This window comes from Monodon monoceros, unplaced genomic scaffold (genome assembly GCF_005190385.1).
Source record: "Monodon monoceros isolate NGI ecotype Baffin Bay Population unplaced genomic scaffold, NGI_Narwhal_1 Super_Scaffold_21, whole genome shotgun sequence".
Taxonomy (NCBI): Eukaryota; Metazoa; Chordata; class Mammalia; order Artiodactyla; family Monodontidae; genus Monodon; species Monodon monoceros.
Window position 1 is genome coordinate 84,336,940 of NW_021703778.1, and position 22,961 is coordinate 84,359,900.

General features: G+C 36.5%; 2 protein-coding genes across 7 annotated transcripts in view; one reads left to right on the forward strand and one right to left on the reverse strand.

Annotated features, from left to right (window-relative positions):
* The window catches only part of MYEF2 (myelin expression factor 2), an 84,446-nt gene that overhangs the window by 13,012 nt on the left and 48,473 nt on the right, over window positions 1-22,961 (forward strand). For 5 of the 6 annotated variants that reach the window (XM_029238603.1, XM_029238605.1, XM_029238602.1 and 2 more), the window contains one exon: window positions 81-271. In XM_029238603.1, coding sequence (XP_029094436.1) covers window positions 222-271 — 50 coding nt within the window. In that variant the 5' untranslated portion in view covers window positions 81-221. The remainder of the gene's footprint in view (window positions 1-80; window positions 272-22,961) is intronic. The other variant, XM_029238601.1, reaches the window with a different exon arrangement.
* Window positions 2,988-4,322, reverse strand: CTXN2 (cortexin 2). The gene has a single exon (XM_029238611.1). The coding sequence runs from the start codon at window positions 4,320-4,322 to the stop codon at window positions 4,077-4,079; it is 246 nt and encodes an 81-aa protein (XP_029094444.1). The 3' UTR covers window positions 2,988-4,076.

The following is a 22,961-nucleotide window of genomic DNA, read 5'->3' on the forward strand; positions in this document are numbered from 1 at the left end:
GAGTTTTGTTGAGGGTAAGGTTTGGCTCAAATCTGTGAGGTGGTGATTATTAAGACAGCACAAACAATTCCTCTGTGCAGGTTCTGTCATTGGTTTTCAATCGGGATGAGTGAAAGAGTCCTCCTCGTGTTTTATTAGAAACTATTCAAGTGACTTCCAGTTGCCCGAGCAGCAGAGTTGTGGTGTAACACAGAGATGAGGAACAAGTCTCGGGGGTCGGCATGCTTGATTCACATCCTGGCCCTGCCACTTCCTATCTGTGTGAACACTGGTAAGTTACTCAGTCTCTTTGTGCCTTTAACTTTCTCATCTGTAAAATCAGTTGTGAATAACGCTGTGCTGTAGACTCATTGTGAGGGTTAAATGAGTTAATTTGTATAAAGGGTTAATGTGCTAATTTTAGAAAGCACTAGTTTGTACTTAGTGCTTGCTTTTACTATATCGGCAATATTGACAAGTTACTGATAACTTTTGCATCCAAGATTCTGGGGTGAATCGTTAGCGATTGGGATAGGTACTATGCCTATTAAAACAGGGGGAAAGGTAGGTTGGTGAACAGATAGCAGATTATAGAAAGGAGTCTGGAGATACCTCAGTAAAACCCCTTAGAGGCTCTTAGTCAGGTAACTGTCATGCTAATCAGTCAGGCTAATGTCATGAGGCTGTATCAGAAATTGAGACAGAATTACAGGTACCTATAACTCATTTTGCTCTTAAAGGCCACTGGTGCAAGGCATTTATCTGTTCAACAAAGAGTTCTGCCTTTCCATATGGTAGGTGTAGGGAGTAGTCTCATTTCAGACTCAGCTGGGTGGTGCTGGTTATTTAGATCAGCTAAGATGAGGCTGGGACTCAAAACAAGTCTTATGCACCGGCCTTGTAGAGGAACTGTGAACTTACTTGCAGTTATTTCTGCCACTTCTGGTCTCCCTTTCCTTCAACTGTTCCCTCAACTCTGGTCCTCTTTCAGGAGCCCATCTATTTATTCCTCAACCTTTTCCCTTTCCCAGAGACTATGAATGCCTCTGATAGCCATCAATTTCCTCTTTCCTTGCTGACTGACTGCTTGACTACAATGTAGGGTGAATTGGTTTTGGTCTTAGTCTTATATCAACTAGACATTTTCTCCCTAAGCTTTTTATCTCTAACTGTGAAGTGAAAGTCTTTGTTCTCTATTAAGGGGATTCAGACATTCTGGAGCAGATGGGAGGTCGTTTGGGGTATATGGATGAAATTACACTATCCATAAACCAACCCTGAAAGGCCTTTCAGACAGGTGGGTAAGGTAACAGGGGGAAACTGTCTGGAGGTACTGTCTATCTTTTCTCTTGTCCTCCTTGACAGGGCTCTTGGGAAAAGGCAGCTAGGGGATAATCTGGCTATGACATCGGACATCTATTCCTAGAAAGGGTTAGCATTTCATGAAATTTCCATGTTCTCCATGCTATAACTATCCTTTATATCTCACATTTTTTCTAGCTCTAAAAATACCGATTCTAACCTCTCTGTCCCCTCCCCTTTCCCCCAGAAAGTCTAAGGTACACAATAGGCCATGAATAAATGCCATGAATGGAGACACTTTTGGTTAAAAGAATTTCTCTTTAGTAGGATTAGAAATAATACTAAGGTGGAGTTGATGATATCTGAAAAGCTTATGGGTGTTGAACTTTCAGAAACAATGCTCATACTTCACAAAGTTTTCTTATCTTTGGTTTTTGGGGTCTTTTTTTCTTTTTGAGATAAAGATGGGGCCTTGTTAACATCACAGGTCTAGTCACCAAAATGGAAGGTCTTGTTGGGTGTCTTCCTTGGGAGACAAATGGGAGCATCTGGTACCTGGGCATATATCTTAGTGAGTACTTCAAAAGCCTGGGTCACAAAGGAGATGACTAGCATCATGGACATTTACAGCTTTCAGTGTGTCCCGTTGACTTGGTTCAATGAGCTGTTCTTGGACCAATTTATGAACTGGCTACAAGGTATCCCAGGCTGACACTCCAGTACCTACTGGGGTTCAAAGAGTCTCCTTAAGGTGTGAGTTTGGTCCAGAAGATCCATAGCCAACACAGATGTGTTCTAGATCTACTACGAGATGAAAAGTGTCAGGGACTCTCACTGAGACAGCTGGCTGTGGAGTGCCTTAGACCTGAGCAATAATCATATTTGTAAGATATGTAGAAATGTTGTGGACAGTGTGTGGGAGTATAGCATGATATTTACAAACAATGACTATGATTTTGATGAGAGTGTAATTTCTAATACAATCATGCCCTAATTTGGTGACCTTGGGAAGTTACTTAATCTCTCTCAGCTTCAGTTCCTTATCTGTGAAATTGAGCTAATAGAATGGAAATAGTACCAAACTCAAAGGATTGATAAGAGTATCAAATTTCATAATAAATGGAAAGCACCTAATTTAATGCTAACTCTCAGTACATTTTAATCCTTTTTTTTTTTTTTTTTTTGGTGTGTTAGGCAGTTCTGTGTTCTCAAGTGACACAAATATTTTTGTATTTATTTATCTCCTGGTATATTCCTCCATTCAGTTACAGAGAGTCAGAATTTTGTAGTTGGAAAAAATTTTTAAATTATGTAATTCTATTTTTTTAAATTTATCAAATGAAGAGAATGAAAACTGGAGAGGCTGAATAACTTACATTGAGCCATTACTTCTTAGGGTTTGATAATCTCTTTAACAATTACCAACAAGGATAATAAATAATGATAGCAAGTTATGTTTAAACAGTGTTTTCTTTTTTTTTTTTTTAAATATATATTTATTTATTTTTGGCTACATTGGGTCTTCGTTGCTGCGTGTGGGCTTTCTCTAGTTGCAGCGAGCGGGGGCTACTCTTGGTTGCGGTGCACAGTATTCTCATTGCGGTGGCTTCTCCTGTTGTGGAGCACAGGCTGTAGGTGCATGGGCTTCAGTAGTTGTGGCGCACAGGCTTAGCTGCTCCGTGGCATATGGGATCTTCCCAGACCAGGGCTCGAACCCGTGTCCCCCGCATCGGCAGGCAGATTCCCAACCACTGCGCCACCAGGGAAATCCCTAAACAGTGTTTTCTGGTTTTCAAATTACTTTCCCACTCATTATATGTAACTTGGTCCTCCCAACATTTTTGTAAAACATGTAGGATAGGTTTCTTTATCCTTGTTTTGCAGATATGGAACTTAAGTTCCCATTAGGTAACTTTCTAGGTCATATTGCTTGTTCTTGGCTAGGCAACATTAGAATTCAAATCTCAGAGTTTAGGCTCCTAAACTGAAAAACTTTTCATGACGTCTTAAAAATCCTCATTCATCTCAGATCCCTGGGTTTCCAGGTATATTTGTAGAGCTCATAGGGCACTAGAATTAAAAGGGGTGTTGTTAAAAATCCTCTGGTTAGCTTCCTCAATGAAGTCTACAGAGATAAGATGACTTGGCCAAGGTTGATAGCTCTATTGGTGGCAGAGTGGAGACTGGACTTCTTGTTTCCACCAGGTCATGATGAAAACTCCCTTTTTAATGCTATTTATAAAAGGGGAAGAGGAGGGAGTATCAGTATGATCCCAAGCTAGGGGATTTTATTGCAAGAGATCCTAGAAGGAGAAGAAATAGAAAGGTCAAATTGTGACATGTGGGGAACTTTATGGCCTATGGTTGCTTGTAGGGTTTGTATGAACATTGTGGACCTATGGCTCTTATTAGGAAAATCATATTCTATTTATTCTTTGGACTGAGGGGTCCTTATCTTTGACACCTAATTCTCTAGAGCAAGGGGGGCAGAGTCAGGAATATGGAGAGAGTGTCTGAGTATTGCATAGGGGCAGATGCAGGAAGAATAAAGATATTATATGTGGCTGGAGTTATCCTTATGCTCTATTCATTAGAAACCTCAATGTGAGGACAGAGGAAAGTGAGGAACCCCAACAATGGTCTATCACTTACACAGCATGGTGGATAAATTAACCATACACCTTTATTGAATTCAGTGAATGAAATGATCTTCCTCCAGCACACTGAAGGCAATTACAGTTGTGTCCACCATGTGCCCCCGTGGTATAACCCTAAAAACTATAAAGCTGAAACACTCAGGCAAGTGCATATTGAAACGTCCCTTTATCAAACTCTTCAATTTCACCTTCCCACGTAGAGGAAGGCATGCTACGATATGGGTCTAACAGGACTTTGAAGCATCTGATGATAAGAATTCCCAAGAAGATGCACAAGATCCCAACAAAAGCGAAGCCAGTTTTTTGCTCCAGAGTCAACGAGAAAGCTGACACTTCGTTGACACTCATCTTAGCTGAAGAGTTGCCACAGTAGGTACTACTCATTATTCACTGTCACATCATTCTGGCTCTTCAGAATTCCTGCTGGAGTCACCTCTTGGCCTAGATACAAAATTGGACTCAGTTTAGTTTTATCCATACATGGTATTAGGTAGGCAATTGTTTTGTAAAATCTGGCATTTTTCAAACTCTCTTGACTTAACTCACAAAAGATATATGAAAACATTATCAGATATGGATCAGGATTGAATTAGTATTGGAGATGCTACTTCTATTGTAGTAATTACAGAATTGCCTTTGTGGACACACAAAACTATGCCTCTGTACACTAAATATAAAATCAAGTACGAAGGGGAATAGTCAAATAATTAACCCTAAAAGCATTTGATTCATTAAGTTAAGTCATTGAGCTGATTCATTAAGTTAAGTGATTCATTTGATTCATTAAGTCATTGCTTCTTTGACCCAAGTTGTCATCTAATTTTCATTTCATTTTTGCATGTATCAAAAAAGCCATAAATAATTATAGGGTGTAAGCTGGTCAAGCTCTCTAAAGTCTATGTTTTAAGGTCTATCTCCAATGCCATTTTGTCTGATAGGTTCTGATCCTTTTAAATAGGTGTAATACCTTCTTTCATTTTCACCCCCCTCCTTAGCTTTTAGACTTATGTTCTTGTATTTTCTTTTCCACTACCACTTCATACACTAAATGCTAATTTCTTAAAAAGAGAAACTGTGTTTTTAAAATTATGTTAAAAAGAGCAGTACCCAACATAGTAGCTTGCAAGTAACAAGCCGCGGTAGCTGTGGACCATTAACCATCTCACCACCGTCTCCACTGGCTCTCACACCCTAAATAGACATAAAATCCAAGTTAAACAGCATGTTTTCTATGAAATTCAGCTGCAAGTCAAGCTCCCCAGACCCCTTGCCAACCAGATTCCCACTATCTCTAAGCTCCTACTATGTTGAGAGTCTAAAACTACAGCAAAAGTGTTCAAAAAGTGTGTGTTGAATTGAAGCAAAATAGATTTTTCCACTTGCTGTCTTAAAGTTAATTAAATTAACTAATGAAAAATCAAGATTAGTTAATTAAATCAAATGGTTACTAACCCACAGCTGCCCTTCTTGAGAGGACTGCCACCAAAAAGCTTCTCATCTAATAACTGAGAATAATAGACTGCTGGAGTTTTTGTCTTTGTTGTTGCTTCTTTTGATAATTTTAAGAATTGTGTTTATTAAAATGACTGACCCTTCAGGTTCTTTGGGGTTCAATTTTCAGAAAACAACTGAGACAGAACAAGGAATGGGAGGTAAGGAGTGGAGAAAGGGAGTGATTAATAAGAACAAGCCTTGTAGCTTTCAAAATTGTTCACCAACTTATACACGAGTTAATATCAAACAATATTTATTTTATACTGGCTTGGATTACAAAAGAGCTCTGTCTTCAAACCTTAAGTGTTAGAAATATTCAATACATTGTGGGATATGCTGGTTATTTGACTTTTTTGTTTAATAGAAGGAAAAAATGTTGTTTCAAGCCGATTTGTTGAATTTCTTTACACCAAATCATTTTTCTACCGTAATAAGTATGGTATACTGAATATATTTTAATTTTTAAAAATGTCAGATCACTTAAATGTTTCAGAGTGATTTTTCTGAAGATTGAGCTCTTGTTGTACAATTTTATCCTGTAGAAAGTAGGGGAGACTGGACTGAATAATGACCTTGGGACTTAACTAGAACTTTTTTTTCTGACCAAATCTTTAATTTTATTGCTTTGTCATTTAAAGGTCTTTTGTTGAGATTCATACACCCTCTGGTTCATTTTTTTAATGGGTGGACAAACTGAAAAGAAGGATGTTTCTACATGGAGATGCTGGATCAACCATTTGACTGATTCAGCCACGTAACTTGTTGAATTTTTTTTTTTCACAAGAGCCATGACCTTGCTAGGCTATACCATTTGACTATTTCCTCGGACATGTAGGTAAGAAGAGGCAATAATCCTGGTTTACTGGTGGACACAGTAAACAAACTCCCTTCAGTGAAGGACTTGTTGCCCAGCACATGGGAGGGCTACCAGCAGATAATCTTCAGCTGCTAGCTCCTTCCATGGATTGCCTCAATAGCAGAGAGCTGCCTCTCTGTAACCCAAGGTTACTTCGCTTCCAACAGCAGACAGTTTTCAATGACTGATTAATGTGAAAATAAAAAGGCCTGGCCATCTTGAACTCTGAAGAACCATTCTAGGGAGGGAGATGCAAGAGGGAGGAGATATGGGGATATATGTGTAGGTATAACTGATTCACTTTGTTATAAAGCAGAAACTAACACACCATTGTAAAGCAATTATACTCCAATAAAGATGTTAAAAATAAATAAATATGTAAAAAAAAAAAAAAAAGAACCACTCTAGCTCTAGAGTTCATCACGGGGAAAACCAAGGCTGTTCTTTCATCACAGTTCAAATTCTGCCCACTCCTGCTTAACTCCCCACTCTTCCACAGGTGTTGAGCCCAAGGGCACTACTCAGTAAACATCCTGCACACTACTCTCTGTCTCAGAGTCTGGTTTCTGAGGAACCTAACCTGCAACAATTGGTATCACTATAATTAAAACATCTGGGCAGTTTTAATGATCTGTGCATTTTTCAGCTAGTTCATCTTGCCACCATGCAGAAATAGCCTAAACTGAGTATAGTTATGACGTTAGCTAAATTTATTTACATGTTTTTAAAAATCATGAAGTAGACATGTACACAGGGTCATAACTGATCATTAGAAGACTTAAGTCAGTTGGCTCTTAGCTTGTGATTAATCCACTAGACTCTGTTATTCTTATAAAAACCCACCAACTGACCAAACAAACCAAAAGAGACATTTTCTAGCTGTGGCAATAAAACACGCAACTCATTTTTCACCATTAAATTCAAACAAGGTATTTTCCTAGTTAGAGATACAAAATCCCTTAAATTTTTTATTACTATTTGTCTAACGTATGGCAGACATACGTTATATGTCTGTCATACGTTAAAACACAGCATAATGTTTTGTTCTTAGAGTCTTAGGCAATCTGTGAATTGAATTACTTATTTTAATGGAAAAATAACTACTTCTCAAGCAGTTACCACCGTTTCTGGCATGTTGTAGGTATTTAATAAATATTTGAACTGAATTAAACTAAATGTATTGAAAAATATAATTTTTGATGAATAAAGTTCTGGTTTTAAAAAATCTAATTTTTAAATTCAGAAAACATATTTTAAAGAAATGAACAAGAAAACTTTGATTTAAAAAATATCAGCTTTGGGCTTCCCTGGTGGCGCAGAGGTTGAGAGTCCGCCTGCTAATGCACGGGACACGGGTTCGTGCCCCGGTCCGGGAAGATCTCACATGCCGCGGAGCGGCTAGGCCCGTGAGCCATGGCCGCTGAGCCTGCGCGTCCGGAGCCTGTGCTCCTCAATGGGAGAGGCCACAGCAGTGAGAGGCCCGCGTACCGCCAAAAAAAAAAAAAAAAATCAGCTTTGAAGATACACATTAAAATTCAGCAGCTCATTCAGAGTTCAATGTTTCTGGTTTTTTAAAATAATTGATTAATATAGCATTCCCAGAAAGACTCACATGATTTGTAATATTCAAAGGTAGGGAAAGTAGATCTTTTCTATCAGCCTTGTTAGTTCCCTTTCATTATCTATGGAAAGGTATGTCGCCATCATATTATTTTGGCGTTAACTACCAGGAAGTAGATAGTTAAATTTTGTACTCAGTCAGAATGCCTTTGTTAGCTTAAGACTTCTGGTATAATTACCCCTTCTTCCCCTGACTTTGCCTTCTTTACTACTTGGCTGCTCTGGTTACCCTTAGCTGAGAAGGGTAAGATACTTCAAGGATACTTAGCTAAGATACTTCAAGAGCTTTTGGAATTGGGTAGGAGTACAAACAATGAATGGATATATAGAGCCACTGTTAGTAAATGAATAAAGTCACCATGTTTTATACTGTCTTGGAAGAACAGATAAATGGTTGTCACATGGCTTTATACATAGTTTATAAGCCCTCTTTGGCTATCTATTGTTGGTACCAATATAAATGAAATGCAGGACAAAAACTGGGAGCTGAATGAGGTTAAGGTATTATATAATAATGAATATGGCAATTACATTTTAGTTATTCATTCAACCAATATATATATTGAATATCTGCTCCATGCCAGCACTGTTTTTGGTCCTGGATTATAATGATGAACTACAGAACAATGTGTGCCTGCCATGAGTGGAGGAGGAGACAGACTCAGTTATTTTTAAAATTGTCTATCTATCTGTCTATCTATTATATATCAGGTAGTCATAAATGCTACAAAAGAAAGCAAGCAAGTTAAGAGGAAAGAGAATGATAATGAATAAAGGGCACTTCTTTAATTGAAGGAATCAGCAAAGGCTTTCCTAGGGAGATGACATTTGACCTGAAGTCTGAATGATGTCAAGAAGGGAGCTGTGAAAATATCTGGAGGAAGAGCATTGAAGTTTGAGGAAACAGTCATTGCAAAGGCTTTGAGGTGAGAGGATTTCATACACAATATGTTCAGATAAAGAAATTGACCAATAACACATTAAACTCCCTACTGGTACAAGATGGTTTAATGGTTATCAGTTGACAAAGAAAAGGCAGAAGTACTTTATATACTTCTGTCTTTTTAACCCATGTAGAATGCTCTTTAGAAATGACCCCAAAATCAAACAATAAAAGGAGACAAGAAAGTAGTAGAATAATGTTTAGCTGCATTAGATGAGTTAAAACTCCCAGGATAAGATGATTTATAACTTGATGAGCAAAAACCTTTGAGAAATACCTGACCATGAGAGTGCTGCCAGAAGTATGGACTTGGACAGACAAATGTCTCAGTTTTCAGAAAGAGCAATGGGAAATTGTGAAAATTATATATTGGTAACTTGGAATTAATCTTTGTTACAAATCCGTAATTAATTATTTTAATTAATTAAAATTAATTTAAATGCTAATTTGTTAGCACTCACTAAAAGTTAAGATTAGGTTAATAAGAAGTAATGCCAAATTCACTTCTTTTTTGGAAAGTTTACTACTAACATGGAATATCAGGGAAATAACATCAACATGGTTTAGTCGATGCAAATAGCACAGCAATGCATTTAACCATCTCCCATGATATCTTTTTTGGGGAAGATGGTAAGATATGCCTGGATAATATTATTTTTATGTAGAGTCATAGTTCACTGAAGTATCCTAATGAAAATTGGGCTCTGTAATCATAGAGACAGCTCTCTAATGTAGTATCACAAAGGTCTAACTCTATCTACATCCTCTTCAGTGTTTTTGAACAGTAACTAGGTTGAAGACATTGAAGTGATGTTTATTAAATTTGACACAAGGCGGGGCTGAAAACTATAAGTTAGCTCACAGAATCAAGATTCAAGACAATTCTGATGACTGGAATTCTGGATTGAAACCTGAACATAAAATTTAATTTAAAAAAATTTAATAGAAACACTTCTCAAGTCCCATATTTAAGGGGGAGGGAGGGAGATACACCAAACTTGGATGGGGGACACTTGACCTGGAAGTTCATGTGAACAGATGTTTTATTAATATCTTAGAAGGAAGAACTTTGACTTTTATATTCATCTTAAAATCCTACCTTACACCAAAGGTGAAAACAAAATACAAGCCAAGGAGAGCACCTGAAAGTGTCGTACTCAAATGTTGAAAAAAAAAAAGTTTGGCCATTGCTGCAGGCATTGTGTCCACACAAGCAAATAAGTGAAAAGCTAAGCAATTGCCTACCAACATGTTCAGAAAATAGATACCCTTGGGAATTTAAGCCATATATGAAGTGGTTAAAATACCAGTATTTTCAGGCCTAAATTTTTCAAATATTTGCTCAAACTTTCCATTTTGCTTGCTCTATTAAATGAACGACTTGTCTCATTTCAACCCCAAGTCTAATGTTTTTGAGAATATACTGCTAAGTGTGCTGAGCTCTGTACCTTTCAATTAATATAGAGCATAATATGATATAAGAGTAATAACAAAATATTAAGAATCAATAGAGGTCTTCAGAGGCAACACTGATTTCTTCATTAATTAATAAGGTATCCAAAATTACTGGACAACTGTGGATAAAAGATACATTTCTTTCACTTTCTCTAGTCTCTGGAACAGAAGCAAAAAAAAAAATTAGCAGTTTGTGCAAAACAGACATTTTAATGCCTACCTCAAAGGGAAAATATCTTAATATCCTCTTTATAGGGAAATAGAAAATGAAAGAAATATGTGAGAATTTAGACCATGAAGTTACAAAACTAAATAAATAAACCCTTATGAGAAAAAAAATTGAGAATAAAGAAATGAATTTTCAAAATAAGAGTAGAGTGTAAAATTATGTGGTAAAAGTTATTTTTAATATGCGCTGCCACAAAAAATGGGTAAAATTATCAACATTGTGCAGTTTAAATATCAGTCTCTATGTGTTTTATGATTAAAGTATTTAAGTATATTTCTGTAGTACTACTGCAAATGATAAAATATTGCCTCAAGCCGCGTTAACTGGAATCAATGTTTAAGTATTCTAGAAATGAGAAAATGAGTTGAAAGCCCATTATTTCCTTCATGGCAATTGTCAGGAACTGGGATTTCTAAGTTCTGATGAGTCATAGGATTGGGCCAAGGGTATACCTGTAGACACCAGTAGGCCCAGATCTCATGGAGCTGCTTTGTAGTTAGTAACCAATAAATAAGCAAACACAGTCTTTCTATGACCAGTCATACAAATCATACTATTGTAAGTAGTCAAGCAAAGATAACAGTATTTTTACACCTGATTTATAGACTTTCATATACATGAATGTTATGTGCGGTTTTTTTTTCTGTGAAATAAGTTCATTGATTGGAGATATAAAAATTCAGTTTTGAGAAACATATAGTCATTTAATCATGCAACAATGTGTAACTGCAGAAACCAATATTGAAAAGTATGTGCCTATTAAAAAAGAAATTCCTGTATTTTATTTTAATCAACAGGGTTTTTTCTCCTGTTTATTCATCTATTAATAATATTCCAAACAATATATCTAAAATAACTATTATAGTGGAATATGGTGTTCTAGATGAAAACTATTATGATACTTGTCATTAGATATAATAATCTCTAATGCTAATGATATGAACATTCATAATTTAATGAAATGAGACATACAGGAAAATCCAAGCTTAAAAAATAATGAATTCTCCCATATACACACCCCTTCAAATATCAAGATTATTAAATCCCATTAAAAGAGGGAAAAGAAGCATTATTGAGGCCACGTCTGCACAGAGCTAGTTAGTAATTTGGAATGGAATATGTTGTAATCAAAGGAAAACCTTAAATAACAAACCCAGATGTCTTCATCATGATGAAGTGCATAAATTTCAGGCCTCCCCAGGAATCCAAAACCTTGAGATATGCCAAAATCAACCTCCCCCGCAACCTTTCAGATTTCAACCTTTAGAGAATTTCCCTCTTAAGAGAATCTTTGAATGGCTCCTCAAGGACTCTGACATTCCTTTTTTTTTTTCCAGAAGCACTGGAAACCTGGTCTGAAAATTCTCAAAATGTCTCACTAGAGAAACCTGGACTGTCATTATCATTCTGCCTTGTTTGTCTCCAGTTCTCTTTGGACATATTAAACTTAAGAAGCATAGAAATCACCTACCAAACATTATGGAAGAAACATCAGCAAGCACACAACAAATCCACTTTTTTTTTTTCCCTTTTGTCAGCAGCATCAGCAGAAACATTAGGGCTCTTTCTTCTTTAGAATTTGAACTCAGCAGCCCTACAGACTCCTTCCCCCTCTCCTCCCTCCCCACCTCCTTTCCAGCTCCCTAGCTTCAGAAATACCAGAAAAGGAGACATGCTTTTCATCTGGACCTGCATTAGAATCCTGTCAGTTAATGCGAAGGGTAAGGGGAGAAAGTTACTCCGCAGGGAGAGACGTCTCACCTTCCATGCTTGTTGCCATGGAGATGAAATCCAGCCAGTAGATTTAAGTGTTGGCAGGTTTGTCTGTGTTCGCTGATCGGTTCGGTAGCAATGTAAAAGACGTGTCCTGGGAACCTGCGTGGAGTCCCAGTACCGCGGTTATCGCTTTACTGGCCTACGTGTGTAAATGTCTGTATCTGTCGGTAAGGGGCAGAAGACGTGTGCGCGCGCGAGTATATTTGCAGGAAAATGTGCACGGATTTCTTCCATGTGGCAGTGTGTAAATATTTGCGCGCGCGTGTGCGTATGTGAGGGCGTCTGACCGTGTGTGTCTGTGAGAGAAAAGCGGTGGGCAGTGAGAGGGGGTAGGGAATCGGCCACGGCAGCAACAGGCTTCATATAGTCCTCAGCTCTGCAAAAAAAAATAAGAAGGCTCATTTTCACTCATATCACACTTGGAGGTTAGCAATCGGAGTTCATCACCAATTTGTCTTTCTAAGGCAGGGGAGGTGTTAATTAATGTATTGTTAAAATACTTGTTTTCCTCTTCTGTCTGCATCAGTAGCTGTGCCGTGGGCATTTTGTTGTGCTCGGTGACTGCAGTCTCAGTCGAGGAGTAGGCAATCAATTCCTATGTCTTCTCATCCTGTAAAGGAAAGACGTGGGTGACGGGTGTATTGGTTAAACTGGGGACCGCATGCGTCATTTGGAGTTATTTTTCCCTACCCTTCGCCTTGCCTATGCAAACCCAACAGGATCCCCTCCTCTTCTTAGGAGTAGGTGCCTAGGCGCTGTCCGTAGTGCTGAAATGTTGCGTAATATGACCTACCTCCCACAGACGAGCTACAAGACAGCAAGCGAGGAACGCTCCGATAAAGCCTACAGGAAGTTGTGAGACACGTTTTCTGAACGGTGTTGAATATATAGAAACCAAACCTAAACCGCATTGAAAGCAAAACAAAACAAAACAAAGACAGGCAAACAAACTCAGTTGTAAGGTTCCAGTTCTACTCATCTTTGGATACTATATCCAGAACCTATGAGTTGCAAACACTTGTAGATTCCTTTAAAACTTAATTATTGACTTTATGAATTATTAACTATTCAGAGATTGGGAAAAGTGTAGATGTGGAATTAGGTCATTATTCATGTAAAAAAATGCTGAAAACAAGTAAAAGTGTGTTATCGTTCAATAATAAAGTGAAGACAAACTTTATGTTCATTTAGAGTATTTACTAAATTAGGAAATTTCATGGTCTTACAAAAAATGCGCAATGTATGACTGTGAGTTCATACAAGACTATACTCAAAAACAGTTATTCTTTTTCATTTAAAACTATTAAACACCCTATAATATAGGCCCACCAAAGAGAGTGGAAGAAGTGTCTTCTTCTGGGAACATGTTCATTGCCGTGGTTTTATTGACTCTTTTTTAAGCTTGCTAAGGGCCACATCCATTTTTGGTACTATATACTAGGGCAGTGCTTCTTGAAATTGAATGTGAATCCCCTGGGGATCTTGTTAACATGCAGGTTCTCATTCAGTAAGTGTGCGATTGGGTCTCAGATTCTGAATTTCTAACAACATCCCAGGTGATTCCAGAGGTTGCTAGTCTCAGGACTAAACTTAAAATAACAAGGTTCTAGAGATACTGTGTTCTGGCCATGCAGTCACCCACAGAGTATGCAAAAGGCAGTCATTATCTTTCATCTATTCTCTATATGTTTCTAGACTGTTGCAAAAATATTCTATTCAAATAAGTTCAGAGATTAACCATTTTATTTGCACAATATTAACAAACTGTTTATGAATTTATCGTTTGATTGATTTTGACATTGTCTAGACACATGCTACAGTCTGCTTCACTCTATATTTCCATACTATGATCTGCAATCACCCATTCTCTTTGCAAGCCAAGCTTAAGAAAGCAGAACCAAATTACGTGATTCTACTACTGGTATATGGGCCCCACTCCAAGAATTTGTTATCATGATTGAAGACTTAAACTTGTCATTTTATGACTTTAAATATGGTTCTGTAGTAAATGCTCATGATACTGATTTTTAAAATTTAGACATTATAGATCTAATTCTCACCCAGTTTAGAAAGTGGAAGAGGACCATTGTTTCACAGACCTTTTGAATGAAATCTGATCTGTCATATCATTGACATAACACATTTATACTTAGATTTTGAAGAAATCATCCTCTGGATGATTTTCTGATTTTTAAAAAAATCCATACCTACATCAGTTGTACAGTGCTTTCAGTTAATGCTTTTGAGCTGATGCCAAAGGAAAGCTTTGACTATAAATTAGGTTCCTTGGTGTTAGTTGGTGCATGACCTTGACCTTTTTCAAGCTATATGAACAGTGGTGATGTTCTGAAAAGTCTGCAAAGTGGTTCATTCAAGAAAGTGTAATGGATTAAACATCAATTATGTTCCACTGCCTTTGTTATATGCTGGGATACAAAGATGAATGAGATTTGGTCTCTGCCCTTGATGAGGTATTTTGCAAAACAACATGGCAGATTCTATAAAGTTCTATAGAAGCACAGAGATTAATAATGTATGTTTTATTCTCCATTGCCAAAGAAGTGATGAAGAATAGCAAAATAGAAAAACCCAGGTGTATTTAAAATACAGGTGTATTTCCGGTCATTGCCAATGTCTGCTGCCCAACTTTTAATTACAAATTGTTGAAAGATATGATATATATGAACACTTTTCTAAAGCACACATGGTTAACCTGTACTTCTGGATTGTCTATGATTTATTTTCAGAGGAATCCAAATTATTAGAAAGGTAAATATGTGGGTGGCATTGTTTAGACCTCCTCCAAATTAATTGCCTTTACTATGCATTGACTTTACACTTTCAGCTTATATGCAAGTATTTTATATAAAGCAATCCTTAACTTACACAGCCTGCTCTATGTCTGCTACGGGATTGTTACTAAAGACTTGCCCAACACATCCTTTACTATTCCTAATATGACATCCCTCAAAAAACATTTTTTTCCATACCAATTTCATGAAATGAACTTTCATACCCCTCCTCTTCACTTAAATCATCCCAAGGTAAGTGGTGTGTTCTCCTCTTATATACAATATATATCCTGTAGCTGATCACATGTGCCTTTTCTTTTAGTTACCAGGGATGTCAGGGTCAAATTAACAGCTAAAAATTAGTAACTATATAAGATCTTCAGGCCTCTATATGTGTGTTCTTTCTTTATTGCCTTGAATACTGCAATTTTGTTTGCTCAGGTATTGGTGTATTATTTTCTTTTAATTATCTGTTTTAATGTGTGTCCTCATATAAATGTCCTCATGGAATCAGAAATGGAGTAAATAAATAAAAAATAAGTAAATTTTTTCTCCACTTTTTGGCAAAAAAAATGTTGACTACTGGGGGAATATATATGGTTGTTTTATAAATTTGTTTTTAACAAGATATTAAGTATAGAAGAAATGATTAGTTAGCTATGAAGATAAAAATCTAACTTACTGTGACTAAATAATAAATGTTAAGCTAGTAGAAGAAAATTTCACTTTATATAACTACAGATCAACTTTATTTCAAAACACATCGTTTCCCTGTTTCTCCTTCTATACACTAAATAGTGTCCCTTGTATGACTAGGACTTTTTCTTATGTCAGCGAGCAGAAGTATTACTTATCTACCTTGTTAGAAGATGTGGTAACTATAGAAATTTAAAGAACATGACATCCCCATTCTAATGAATATACTATAGTATAAGGGTGTCACAAAGGAACCGAAAGCAAGAATTTCCTCCAACAAGTCAGCTCAGGATTCCTTTCAGAGGAAAATTTTGCTTGCTATGAATTCTACTCACCTTGATTCCAGCTGACTTCTTGCTCTCAAGTTTTCTATAGTGGGATCCTCTCTTGAACTTATTAGGCCAACATGTTACCTCCAGCTTTTCATGGAAATCTACATCTTGTCTGGCTTAAGTTTGTTTATTCTTTCTGAGCTAAAATGTTTGAGAGTAGCTCTGCTTTTCTATTTGAAAACTATTGTTATTTACTCAAATATTGGATACTACAACTTTCAAATGCACAACTTAAAAATATATTAAAGACAAATTTGAATTACTTTTGTTATAAACATTAAAAAATTAATCCAATGCTTATTTAGCTTTAAGTGGTATTAGATAATTAGCTATGTCCAAAAGTCACCTGTTTGCTTTCTAAAAATACATTCCTGTTTTGGAATTTTTAGGTACTTATGCCTTATTTTCTACATAAATGGTTTTAATCGTTTTGAAGGATTAAGAATGATTTTGAAATTTCAATAGGAAATATATGCCCTCTCCCTAAAAATATACACATGCAGATAATTTCACTCACAATTCAGAGCATTCATGGCCACTTGGATGTCCATTTTTGTAATCCCAGAGTAATCCAAGGAATGCTTTAAAAATTTCTGCTGTAAATGAATGGTCCATGGTCTCATTCTCAGTTTCACAACTAAGTATTGACTGTCTCAAAGTCCTGTATTTTTTTTTTAACATCTTTATTGGAGTATAATTGCTTTACAATGGTGTGTTAGTTTCTGCTTTACAACAAAGTGAATCAGTTATACATATACATATGTTTCCATATCTCTTCCCTCTTGCACCTCCCTCCCTCCCACCCTCCCTATCCCACCCCTCTAGGTGGTCACAAAGCACCGAGCTGATCTCCCTGTGCTATGCGGCTGCTTCCCACTAGCTATCCACCCTACGTTTCGTAGTGTATATATGTCCATGCCACTCTCTCACTTTGTCACAGCTTACCCTTCCCCTTCCCCATATCCTCAAGTCCATTCTCTAGTAGGTCTGTGTCTTTATTCCCGTCCTACCCCTAGGCTCTTCATGACATTTTTTTTTCTTAGATTCCATATATATGTGTTAGCATACGGTATTTGTTTTTCTCTTTCTGACTTACTTCGCTCTGTATGACAGACGCCAGGTCCATCCATCTCACTACAAATAACTCAATTTTGTTTCTTTTTATGGCTGAGTAATATTCCATTGTATATATGTGCCACATCTTTATCCATTCATCTGTTGATGGACACTTAGGTTGCTTCCATGTCCTGGCTATTGTAAACAGAGCTGCAATAAGCATTTTGGTACATGACTTTTTTTTTTTTTACATCTTTATTAGAGTTTAATTGCTTTACAATGGTGTGTTAGTTTCTGCTGTATAACAAAGTGAATCAGTTATACATATACATATGTTCCCATATCTCTTCCCTCTTGCGTCTCCCTCCCTCCCACCCTCCCTATCCCACCCCTCCAGGCAGTCACAAAGCACCGAGCTGATCTCCCTGTGCTATGCAGCTGCTTCCCACTAGCTATCTACCTTACATTTGGTAGTGTATATATGTCCATGCCTCTCTCTCGCTTTGTCACAGCTTACCCTTCCCCCTCCCCATATCCTCAAGTCCATTCTCTAGTAGGTCTGTGTCTTTATTCCTGTCTTACCCCTAGGTTCTTCATGACATTTTTTTTTCTTAAATTCCATATATATGTGTTAGCGTACAGTATTTGTCTTTCTCTTTCTGACTTACTTCACTCTGTATGACAGAATCTAGGTCCATCCACCTCATTACAAATAGCTCAATTTCGTCTCTTTTTATGACTCAGTAATATTCCATTGTATATATGTGCCACATCTTCTTTATCCATTCATCCGATGACGGACACTTAGGTTGTTTCCATCTCTGTGCTATTGTAAATAGAGCTGCAATGAACATTTTGGTACATGACTCTTTTTGAATTATGGTTTTCTCAGGGTATATGTCCAGTAGTGGTATTGCTGGGTCATATGGTAGTTCTATTTGTAGTTTTTTAAGGAACCTCCATACTGTTCTCCATAGTGGCTGTACCAATTCACATTCCCACCAGCAGTGCAAGAGTGTTCCCTTTTCTCCACACCCTCTCCAGCATTTATTGTTTCTAGATTTTTTGATGATGGCCATTCTGACCGGTGTGAGATGATATCTCATTGTAGTTTTGATTGGCATTTCTCTAATGATTAGTGATGTTGAGCATTCTTTCATGTGTTTGTTGGCAGTCTGTATATCTTCTTTGGAGAAATGCCTATTTAGGTCTTCTGCCCATTTTTGGATTGGGTTGTTTGTTTTTTTGTTATTGAGCTGCATGAGCTGCTTATAAATTTTGGAGATTAATCCTTTGTCAGCTGCTTCATTTGCAAATATTTTGTCCCATTCTGAGGGTTGTCTTTTCGTCTTGTTTATGGTTTCCTTTGCTGTGCAAAAGCTTTGAAGTTTCATTAGGTCCCATTGGTTTATTTTTGTTTTTATTTCCATTTCTCTAGGAGGTGGGTCAAAAAGGATCTTGCTGTGATTTATGTCATAGAGTGTTCTGCCTATGTCTTCCTCTAAGAGTTTTATAGTGTCAGGCCTTACATTTAGGTCTTTAATCCATTTTGAGCTTATTTTTGTGTATGGTGTTAGGGAGTGTTCTAATTTCATACTTTTACGTGTACCTGTCCAGTTTTCCCAGCACTACTTATTGAAGAGGCTGTCTTTTCTCCACCGTATATTCTTGCCTCCTTTATCAAAGATAAGGTGACCATATGTGCGTGGGTTTATCTCTGGGCTTTCTGTCCTGTTCCATTGATCTATATTTCTGTTTTTGTGCCAGCACCATACTGTCTTGATTACTGTAGCTTTGTAGTATAGTCTGAAGTCAAGGAGCCTGATTCCTCCAGCTCCATTTTTCGTTCTCAAGATTGCTTTGGCTATTTGGGGTCTTTGTGTTTCCATACAAATTGTGAAATTTTTTGTTCTAGTTCTGTAAAAAATGCCAGTGGTAGTTTGATAGGGATTGCATTGAATCTGTAGATTGCTTTGGGTAGTAGAGTCATTTTCACAATGTTGATTCTTGGATTGGAAGAAAGTTCTGTATTTTTTAAACCACCCTATTAGTTTTCTATTTTCTTTCCTTGGACCTCTTCCTCTAGGTTATTTTACCATCTCTAGAGAGTAGCCAATGCTGAATATGCTGAAATAGGATTAGGGAGTACTGTAATAAGATGATCAAATTTGATTATGAAATAACGGTGGGATTTTTGCCAACAGTGAAGAAATTATCTAAGGGGACTCATAAGTGAATTGAGCATATGACACTTCAGTGTAGATAATGATCTAATGCAAGTCTATTTGATGAGTCCCATTGAAAATGAGATGTTATGTTTTGGTGGTAAACTTTTCTGCAAAGAAAAATGCACTAAATGTGTCAGTTCAGAGTGAACTATTTAAATGAAGTTTCATTTAATTGATTTTAATTTTACTGCCCATAAGCCTTTCAATTAGACTGTACTTCAAGTCCTCTCTATATTTACTGTTGAGTATAATGAGTATGATAGGGTACCGTGGGCACAATCTCCATGAATGTGTGAGCCATAACCACAGTATAATATTTAATTGGCGTAAGTTATTTTGCTGGGTTAAAGAAACAGAGAAATAGAATCAGTTTATTCTGCTACAGTGTATGTTTCTGTAATATGAATCAGTTAATATGTAATTGACAGAAGAATGGGGATGTCAAAAGAATGTGAAAATTGGTTGGTTTATACACGACTTTCCCCAATACATTAGGGTTTTGACTACCAAATAAAAGCAGTTTAACTCTAAGTCCACTAACAAAGCTGAATGCAGCAAGTTGTGGAGGAAAGCAGTCCTATACACACTGCTCGTTCACTCCTCCTTCTTCCTCTTGGCTCAATTTGGCCATATGCTCTGTCTTGAAAATGCATATTGAGTAATTGTTCCTGATCTTTGTGCATTTGCCCTTGTTTTCATAATTCACCCTTTACTTACACTTTTTCATCATTCTCTCTTAATTAAAAAAAATTTTGTGGAGTTCTAGATATATTGTAATGTATATTTTAACTTGTATTTTCATTAGGTTTATAAATATTTTTGTAGTGTTTTTGTGAAGTTTCATGGGTTTTACATTGGTTTTTCCCCAACATGAATTTTTCCCTAAATATTGCCAGTTGTTTTTTAAATTGAATGAACTTTATTTTTTAGATAGTTTTAGGATTATATAAAAATCAAGCAGAAAGTACAGAAAGTCCGGTAACTTTCCTTCACCATTGGTGGGAATGTAAATTGGTACAGCCACTATGGAGAACAATATGGAGGTTCCTTAAAAAACTAAAAATAGAGCTACCATATGACCCAGCAATCCCACCCCTGGGCAGAGATCCAGAGAAAACCATAATTCGAAAGGATGCATGTACACCAATGTTCCCTGCAGCACTATTTACAATAGCCAGGACATGGAAGCAACCTAAATGTCCATCAACAAAGGAATGGATAAAGAAGATGTAGTACATATATACAATGGAATATTATTCAGCCATAAAAAGGAATGAAATAATGCCATTTGCAGCAAGATGGATGGACCTGGAGATTGTCATGCAGAGTGAAGTAAGTCAGAAAGAGAAAGACAAATGTCATATAATATTGCTTATATGTGGGATCTAGAAAAATTGTTCAGATGAACTTATTTGCAAAGCAAAAATAGAGTCACAGATTAGAAAACAAACTTATGGTTACTGGGGGGTGGGAGGCGGAATTGGGAGATTGGGATTGACATATATATACTATATATAAAATAGATAACTAATGAGAACTTACTGTATAGCACAGAGAACTCTACTCAGTGCTCTGTGGTTGCCTAAATGGGAAGGAAATCTAAAAAATAGTGTATATATGTATATATATAACTGATTACATTGCTGTACAGCAGAAACGAACACAGCATTGTAAAGCAACTATACTCCAATAAAAAAATAAGTTAAAAAAAATCACCTGACATATCATAAGTAAAAAAAAAAAAAGAAAGTACAGAAAGTTCCCATGTATCTCTTTCCCCCTTACCCAACAGTTTCATCTGTTATTAACATCTTGCATTAGTGCGGTACATTTGTTACAATTGATGAACCAATATTGATATATTATTACTAACTAAGGTCCACAGTTTACATTAGGGTTAACTCTTTGTGTTCTACAGTTCTATATGTTTTGCCAAATGCATGTCATGTATCCAGCATTATAGTATAGTTTCACTTCTCTAAGTATTCCTTGTGCTCCACTTACTCATTCCTCCCCTTCCCCCTAACCCACCATGTTAACCCCTGGAAGCCATTGTCTCTATTATTTGTCTTTTCCAGAATGTATGTATGGAGTCATACAGACTCTTACCTTTTTCAGACTGGCTTTTTTTCATTTAACAATAAGCATTTAAGTTTCCTCCATGATGTTTCATGGCTTGATAGCTCATTTCTTTTTATCACTTAATAACATTCCATTGCATGGATATACCATAGTTCGTTTAGCCCTTCACCTATTGAAGGACATCTTAGTTGCTTTGAATTTGGGGGAATTAAAAATAAAGATGTTATAAACATCACATGCAGGTTTTTGTATGAACATAAGTTTTCAACTCATTTTGGTAAATAAGTAAGGGTATATTTGTCTTTGTAAGAAGCTACCATGCTGACTTTCAAAGTAGCTATACCATTTTGTATTACCGCCAGCAATAAATTAGAGTTCCTGTTGCTTCACATTCCTCATCAGCATTTGGTGTTGTCAGTGTTTCGGATTTCAGCCACTTTAATAGGTATGCAATGGTATCTAACTGCCATTTTCATTTTCGATTCTCTCATGGCAAAAGATGTTGAATATCTCATGCTGATTTTTCATCTGTATATCTTCTCTGATGAGGTGTCTGTTCAGATGGTTTCCCACTTTTTAATTGGGTGGCTTGTTTTCTTATCGTTGAGTTTTAAGAGTTCTTTGTATAGTTTGGAAATATGGCCTTTATCAGATACATGTTTTGCAAAGATTTTATCCCAGTCTGAGTTTGTCTATTCATTTTCTTAAGTTGCCAGATATTTTTAGGGAATGGTTTTGTAGGACATGAGTTTTTGTTTTCGTTTTCAGAAATGCATGCATTGTTAAAGAAGAAGCACTTGTATACTTGATATCAGATTTCTAAAACTAAACCAGCTAAACTGAGCTCACACCTCTCATAAGCAAAGCTAAGATGAGTGAGTATTTAGTGAGATTGGAAAGAGTCTACAAAGGGACCTTATCTCAATACTACATAAAAGTTGGTATAAAATAAGTTGAAGCTAGTGGCTATTGTATAAAACAGTACTTAAAACTATGAAGATTTTAAGGACAGATTATAAACCTGATATTTTGAGGGCTGATTAATTTCAATATTTTTTACATAGTATTCTGTATACACAGTAATTCTTATATGACTGCCCCTAAGACTTTAGATGATGCTCAAAGCAATAAACAGTTGGGAAGAGTAAGATATGATTTTTCAGAAATGTTTTTGGCACTAGTTTCCAGAAATACTAGGAGTCCAGATGCAGAAATCAAGGTTGAAGTAAATGGACACTTATGCAAGCCTATATTTCCTTAATGACTTTGGGACTGTCTGACAGAAATACCATGCACAATCTGAAGGATACTCTGGGAAATTCACAATTGAGATTTGTTAATGGACTCAAAAGAATAATATAAATTACAAATGTTTTTACATATTTAACCTTATTTAGAGATGCAGGGATTCCTGCGTCTAACAGACACAATAAATGAATGGACGGATGAACAAATAAATATAGT